The 8,326-nt window shown below is 39.3% G+C and overlaps 1 gene segment (V, D, J or C); it reads left to right on the top strand.

Annotated features, from left to right (window-relative positions):
• The first annotated feature begins 780 nt into the window (after positions 1 to 780).
• Positions 781 to 8,326, top strand: part of LOC122790556 — a 169,687-nt gene continuing 162,141 nt past the window's right edge. The window contains 2 exon segments of the C gene segment in view: positions 781 to 785; positions 890 to 990. Of these exon segments, the coding sequence occupies positions 781 to 785; positions 890 to 990 (106 nt within the window).

Genomic DNA, 8,326 nt, shown 5'->3' with positions numbered 1-8,326 from the left:
CATGGATTCCACAATCTGCACTAAAAGCAAAATAGGTAAATATCACGTAAGCACCTACACAACTCTGTGCACAGACACTAGCATGAAAGGACAAGCATTGATGAGTGTTACTTGCTAAGGGCTTGCAAGTGTGAATGATTATCCTGATAAATCAAGATTTTCACAGTCTGTCTTCTTTGACGTACACTTACCAAGGATGTGTCAGGAATAGGCTTAACAAATAGTATATGATTTCATTCACTGGCTTAGGACAGAAACATTTATGAAGTGGTTATGACTGCACTTTGTGCCTCTGAGTAAAACTTTGTCTACAATTCTAAGGAACTAGATTACTCATTGAAACAGATATCTAAAGCAATGGAAATGAGGTTGCATTATTGTTAGAATAACATAGATAAGGGACTGATGCTCACAAAATAAAGTGAAGAAAACAGCTGTAGTGTTGCAAATATGTTTTATTATTGTGGGAGCAAATATTTGCTTAACTCTTGCCAATATCCCATTTATCCACATATCTACTGACAAATTACAAAGGACAACTTTCAGAACTTGGTCATGTTGCACCTTTAATTTGAACTGATACAATGTCACATCCTGAGTATATGTAATCTAATTTTTTCTTCTTCCTAATTGTATACACTGTGTAAGGAATGACCTCCTGTACTTCTTTGTGTGTCCTCTTTCTGGACAATTGTCATTACACAAAATCCTGTTAATGTGTAGCATAAGTGCTACTTGTGTTGTAGCAACCAGATGTGAAAAGAATGATGTGTCGTGTTTATGACGTAAGTGTTGTGTTCCTTGCCAGATTTATCCTTTAATTGTGTTAGTTTGAAACATAATTTCTGTGTAAAATATTTTATTTTTTTTATTGCCTTTTGCATTTCAGCACTGCTCAGCAGCATACAAACATGGTTCATGGCCAAAGGAAACAAGTGAAACATTTAATTCTGGATGCCATCTGTGGCACAAAACAACCAAGGTGCCAGTGTATGGCCATGAATTGTAATCAGTAAAGAAAATGCACTTGTCAGCTACCTTGCTCTATGGCACAAAGTGTAAGTCAACTGAGTTTAGAGAAAGCTGAAGGATGATGTAGGGCTCAAATCCATTTCACAGATACTTTTACAGAGGGGTCAGAATGCCATTTGCCACAACAGTTTGATCAGGAGTGTAACGATAAATAAAAATGAGTATTATAACTATGTTGACTGCAAATGTATCATTAACGCTTGCTACATAAACCAACTATAATGTGTGTAAAGTATGTTAAACATAACAGTCATGATACTTAAAGTGCACTTGCATTGGTATGATGTGCACAATAGTTTTTTTATAATTATTATGACTCATCATATATCATAAGTATGTGTTTAGGACAGTATGTTTTATGAAGTACGTATGTAATATATCCCAACCTGTATTATTCAGGTCATGCAACTCCAGGCATCTGAAAAAACACAACTACTGCCTTTTACATAGAAATGCAGTCAAATGACTGCTTAACATCACATATGCAAACATCTCTTAAGTATCTCTCCATTCATTCTTAAATTAGTATGTCTCTAACTACTATATTAGAAAGTAATTTCTCCTGTGGCACTTAGCAAAGTTTAACATTGTATCCTTCTTTTTCCGAGGTGGTACACTCAGTCTTACTACTGTTTAAGTCTCAAATTCTCGTTATGTCACAACTCATACCATTTTCCCTCCAACCAACAATGATTATAACAAACACCATACAGCATTTCAGTTTTTGACACTGGAATATGTGTCATTAGGTTGAGCATTACATCTGGCCAAATCACACTGCCATATTTCACACCTTCCATGTTTCTTGATGTAATCACTGCCAATGTGTCTGCCAAGCCATAGTCATGCTTTCAGTTGTAGAAATGCAGCTGGCAAAGCTTTGCATCTTTGCACGCAGGCTGTTACATGTGAAATCTCAATTGGGCACCAGTTTAGACATATATTTCTAGCTTGACTTCTGTAGACGTGGCTGCAAAGGTGAGAATGATGTTTCATTTAGATCACAAAGGTGAGCTGTTGAGGAGTTCAAGATTTTTTTTTTGGCATTTCTCATCAAGCTTTACAGCTGTAGCCTGCTGCCAGGGGATTATAACGGGTCTCCGTAAAGGCTAAGGCTTGGAATAACTTGGCAAAGGTTGTCTCCAGTGTAAATGGCATACCAAGCACTGGGTAACTATCATCACCACCACTCTAGGGACATGAAGAGGTGCAAGCAGGACCTCCTGAGCCAATGGGAGGATGAATTTAAGACTGCAAACACCCTTCACTTGTATAAGAATAGTGACCCATCAACTGTATATGATATACCATTGATTAGCCAGCCAAGCCAGTTATTTCATATCTTTTTTCTTTTCTCTACTGTACAGATGTAGAACAGACAGCAGAAACTGTGAGGTGCATCAGGAGATACTAACTCACCTCAGAGAGGTAGGGGGTTAAGTATGCATCAGGTCTGAATGCAAAGCAGACAAGTATTTTCAGTCTATCATTCTATGTCATCTTGGTGCCGTGGTGGTGCAGTGGTTAGCATTGTCACCTCACAGCAAGAGGTTCTCTCATTCGATTCTTGGCTGGAGCACCTTCTGTGTGGAGTCTGCATGTTCTCCCCACGGTTGAGTGATGTTAAAGACATGCAGGTAGGTACATGCATGAATGGGTGTCTTCCTTGAAGGTTGAGCATCGGGCTGGCAACTCGGCACCATAAAAATCCACTGCAAGTCCTTAGCGGACCGGAGTTCCGCTGTGGCGAACCCTAACCGGGAAAAGCCGAAAGACATTACTTTTACTCTATGTCATCTTGAGCAGGAATACCTCGATTTCTATATGAAGCATACATGCCTGCAGCAATATCTCTTGGGGAGGGGATTGCATTAGGCAATGAGTAGACCCCCTTAACTGTGTGTGGGCTCATTACCCAGAAACAGACATTAGATTTTATAACAGGATAGTATTTATAACTTGTTAACTGCAGTACTGCATGACATTAACAATTCAACATTTGCAAATGCAATTGTTAACTTTGAAAGTATATCTCTGAGATGGCATAGTCAAATAAATGTCGCATTTGTCATATCATGTCATAGTGATTGATTTTATGACACGTTAATGCTTTACCTGGCTTAAGCATTGAAATAATAAAATAAATAATGTGACATGCCATTGATCTAATTCTCTCTTTTTGTCTTCCTACCCTACCTCTCTCTTGATATATATATATATATATATATATATATATATATATATATATATATGGATCCATATCATATGACTGAGGTTTCAAAACTTGGAAATTCATATAATCGAGACCATATGATCAAAGTTTTGAAACATCAGACATTATGAATGGAGATCGCAGTACAGAGTGGATTGGAAAATCCATCCTTTTCCTCACTGTAGTGTGATCTTGGAGTTGGTATATTTAATTTTCAGGGGATGTGGGGGGGAGCAGGGGGGCTTGCCCCAAGCAAAAATGTAAAAAAAAAGTTTTTTTGTTTTTATTTTTTTTCTTGTATGTTCAGTGTTTTAAAACTTTGATTTTATATATATATATATATATATATATATATATATATATATATATATATATATATATATGGGTCCCTATCAAATAATCAAAATTTCACTTACCCGATACCCACTTAATTAAGATGAAAACACCGTTCAATTAAGCAATGTTCACATCACCAGATTTCTACACAGAATGGAGGCAGTTTGCTAGCATGGAGAAATTTGTCCTTTTCTCCACTGTAGTACAATCTTGGAGTTGGTATATTTAGTTAATGTGGTTGTGGGGGGGGGGGGGTGTAGCATCCCACCTGGCTAGATTTGACATACTGAGTTGTGCCTGTTGATTAAATTTTGGCTAACTGCCTCCATTCACTGTGTAAAAATCCAGTGGTGTGAGCTTTCACTTATTTGAACATTTGGTATTTTTGTCTCAATTAAGTGTGTTTCAGGTAAGTGAAATTTCAATTATCTGAAGTAGACCCATATATTAATGCTGAAAACAAACTGACCATCAGCACAGGGAGGTAGGCAGATCACTGTAGTTCAGGCTGCCATACCTCCACAGCTGACTACAGGTAGCGCAGAGATCCAGCCCATCTGGTTCACAGCATGTCAGCATTGTGACCACAGCGCCTGCCTTACCTGCTCCACCTGTGTCAGGTAGCTCTCCCCTGGCTGCTGGTGCAATGATACCCTCTGGGAGCAGTAGTAGAGGTATGTCAATGTACATGTATATAACAAAACTGTTACGCAGATATCTGCTGTGTGCATGTGTAGCTTGGGAATCCCTCTTACTAGTACTTCTGCTCATTTTTCACAGAGAAATGCTTTATTTAAGAGTGATGATGACATTTTAAAGAAATTATCCTTACATAAGAGTGGTAGCAAGCCTTCTCCTCTGGCATGATGAAATGAGACAATGATCTCTATGTTGTTGTCTTAGTAAGTCATGGTGTGAATGCTCCTGTGGCACATTCAGTGAGTAATGACTTGTATAGCATGTCTGCACAGATGGAGTGTGGTTAGTTTCTAGGACTGTGTATATGTAAAAAACAATGTGGATGGAAAAGTTTACTAGGTCAAGCAACATTGATACTGGACTGTTCATACATTAATAGTAGTGCCCCCTTTTCATCAATCTGACAAATTAATATTGTACACAATAACATCAAAACTCCTTTCTTACTTCAGTAATTTCAGTTATTTGTGAAAAGCTCTACTGCTATCTCCTGTGGCAGGTGTAGTCAACACACAGCTCTGTAGAGTGCCTAGTATAGTAGGCAGGGGTTTGAATCTGGTATAATCTGTCTGTCTGTCAAATAACTGTGTCATACAGGCGTGGTTTAGACAAAGAAAGTAGTTATGGCTCAGTCAGAGGGCTACATTTTTAAGGAGTCATGCTCAAATTTAGGGGATCCATACCCAATACAATAGCAAACTGATATAAGCCCTTCAAGGGTGTTCTTCATGACACAATCAAGACGCCTCTTTCTCTGGTGTGAATGATTGATACACACCATTCTGATATGTGTCATGGCATGTGTTTGATTCTGGAGAGATGCAAATTCTGAATATGCAATTGATTGTTCACAGGTATTACTTATGTTCCAAATAATAATGCTCTGTATTATGTGTCTTCATCCAAGCATTTATGTATTACTATAATTCTTTTTTTCACACTGTAGAGCTTTATAGGACATGAGGGCTTACCAAACATTTCTTACTGTATGGCATGCTACAAGATCATCAGAAAGTGTTACTGGTCCTGTGTTAATGAGACTTTCTTGTGTATTTGTGTTGTTTACTTGCTGTTATGGTAGTGTTCACTGTAATTCCCTGTAAGCTTGCTAGTACAATCATGAAGCAGACAAGAGCCATTTACCAATGGAGCACTGAAGTAATAAATGTCATAAGATATGCAATGTAATTTGTCACTTATGTATCCTATTACATTACTGTTTAAAATTTACACACATATTAAACAGATGCTTCTCTTAACCATGTGTAAAGGTAATATACCACACCCTTTCTATGGCTGCAAGTGGCAACATATGACAAAGATATATCCCTTTCAGATGTGCATGACACAACATATGCAGGGTTAATTTCTTCTTGTTTATACAAGCTGAAGTGGACATTACATCAGTAGTGTCAGTTACCACTAACAGTTTCCCTGTATATACATATGCAATAACAGTAGCATATGCAAACAGCCCCTAATGTGTCTAGTGTCCTTGCTGTTATCTCAACTCGGCATTTTGTTAACATTTATTTTACATGTACTCCCACAATGTTGCTTTCTGTCCTTCTACATCCTTTGTTAGCTTGTCCATTTTTATTTATGTGCATGGGTCAATCATTATTACATCAATATGAAAGTATTTATGTTAAAATGTTTTTTGAGAAATAAGCACATTTTACTGAATTATCTAAGCACATTTTCCCTATTTAACTTCACCTGTTTCCTATTTCTGCACAAATCCTATTGTATTTTGTGCACTGCCTCCACATTTAACTTCCTCATTAGGTCTGTCAATAAACGTGCCCTTGTTTAGTATTAACTGTCTGTACATACTCACTTACTACATTAGCATTTCTGCAAACCATTTTGTTTACACCTCTTGTGTGAGCTTCTGTGCACCTTTTTGTGGCCATTAACACTTCTGCTGGCCACGAAAAGATGCTGATAAATGTGGATGTTTTCTTAGCAGCATGCATACTCAGTGAGCACTGCCCATCACTACTGCCCATCATGCATACTCAGTGAGCACTGCTGCCCATCATGCATACTCAGTGAGCACTGCTGCCCATCATGCATACTCAGTGAGCACTGCTGCCCATCATGCATACTCAGTGAGCACTGCTGCCCATCATGCATACTCAGTGAGTGCTGCTGTCCATCATGCATACTCAGTGAGCGCTGCTGTCCATCATGCATACTCAGTGAGCACTGCTGCCCATCATGCATACTCAGTGAGCACTGCTGCCCATCATGCATACTCAGTGAGCACTGCTGTCCATCATGCATACTCAGTGAGCGCTGCTGTCCATCATGCATACTCAGTGAGCACTGCTGCCCATCATGCATACTCAGTGAGTGCTGCTGTCCATCATGCATACTCAGTGAGCGCTGCTGTCCATCATGCATACTCAGTGAGCACTGCTGCCCATCATGTATACTTGAAGTAATTGTGCAGGCTTAGTACAAGCTCTACATGCTTGTAATTGAATTCCAGGAATAGTCGTATGCCTCTCCAATGCATTCTTCATTTCAGTCCCTATTATAACTCTATGACCTGCACAGAAAGCTGAGCCAATCATACACCATTCTTTTAGTGAAAATAATGTGTCACTGTATTTGCCCTGACCCAGTCATCTTGCATTGTCCAATTCTGATATCTTGATCTCTCACATTATTTTTATTTTTGAGCATGTTTTTTTTTTTTGAGAAAAGTCTTTATGACATTTCCAAGAAACATAGATTTATTGGAACAAATACCATCAAACTTCAGTAATCAATTGCATATTCTCTCAACTTTTGAAGCAAAACAAAGAAAATAAATCTCCACAGCTTAATATGTAGGATCACAGGATGATAGGAGGTTACTAGTCTATTGGCCCTCAGACCCTTATAAGCCTAGCCAAGAGTTTAGCCATGTTTAGACAAGTCAGCACCCAGAGCCCCTGTCCAGCAGGGACATGGGTGGAATCCCAGGGATGTATTTTCTGTTTCCCATCCAGTTATACAGGTTATGATTAAAAAAGGGACAATAAGGTACTTTGCTTGACATGGAGAGGGAGTCTATTCCACAGATGGGGGAGTCTCTGGGACACAAATCTGTCCCGCCAACAAGTCCTATTTATATCACAGACCAGGCTGAGCTCATGCATATGGGTTGCTCGAGTGGAGCTTGACTTGCGGATATGCAGCAGTCCCATCAAGGTGGATTGCTTTGTATGCAAGACAGAGGTCATCTGTCATCTGTATGGAACTGAGTTGAGGGACGGGGCTTTTAGCCTATCCGTGTAGGGTAGGTGTTTGAGGCCTTTTATTCTCCTGGTGAGGAACTTCTGTGGTCTCTCCAGCTCTAAGATCATGTAACAGTGGAGAAGCATATATTCTTCTCCAGTTGTGTTTCTGTGCATGCTGATTCCATGGACTCACGTATGGTCACTGCTGTCCTGAGATTCATTATCAGCTGCCAGTTTGCTTATATGACACTACCCTCTGCTATCATCTACATTCAAATTCTCTAAGCTGTTTTCTGTAACAAAGCATTTGGAAATATGGTGATGGCTTTTTTATTACACTAAAATGGGCTTTATGAAATAGAAATTACACTAATGAGGGAACCTTGTGCAACTGGGTCTGAATCATGCTCAGAATCTAATGCTTCATCAGCCATATGTCATGTAGCAATGCTTATGTCTGCCCATTTCCATTCTTAGATGACAGCTGCAAAGGCTAGTCACACTACTGTCACTTTCTATTGCACTACTGACCACGTGCATCAGTCTGTTCTTAACGTATACCATGTCTCCTTGCTCCAGCTACCATTCCTTTCCTAGACCTAGACAGCAGACATGGCATCAGGAGACACTGAGTCTGGCAGGGCTACCTCATGGTATAGCAGGACCGCAAAATCTTCCTTCACCTACTGCACAGGGACCATAAGGAGTTCCTGATGGGGAGTACAGGAAATCCCTTTTTAAAATTGATGTCTGGCATCAGCTTGGTGGGTTTTGTCTGATGCCACTGGCATCAGCTAATCTTGTAAACAGTGTA

Source organism: Protopterus annectens, chromosome 16.part0, assembly GCF_019279795.1.
Source record: "Protopterus annectens isolate FY-2018-M chromosome 16.part0, PAN1.0, whole genome shotgun sequence".
NCBI lineage: Eukaryota > Metazoa > Chordata > Ceratodontiformes > Protopteridae > Protopterus > Protopterus annectens.
This window is presented reverse-complemented; position numbering and strand designations above follow the sequence as displayed.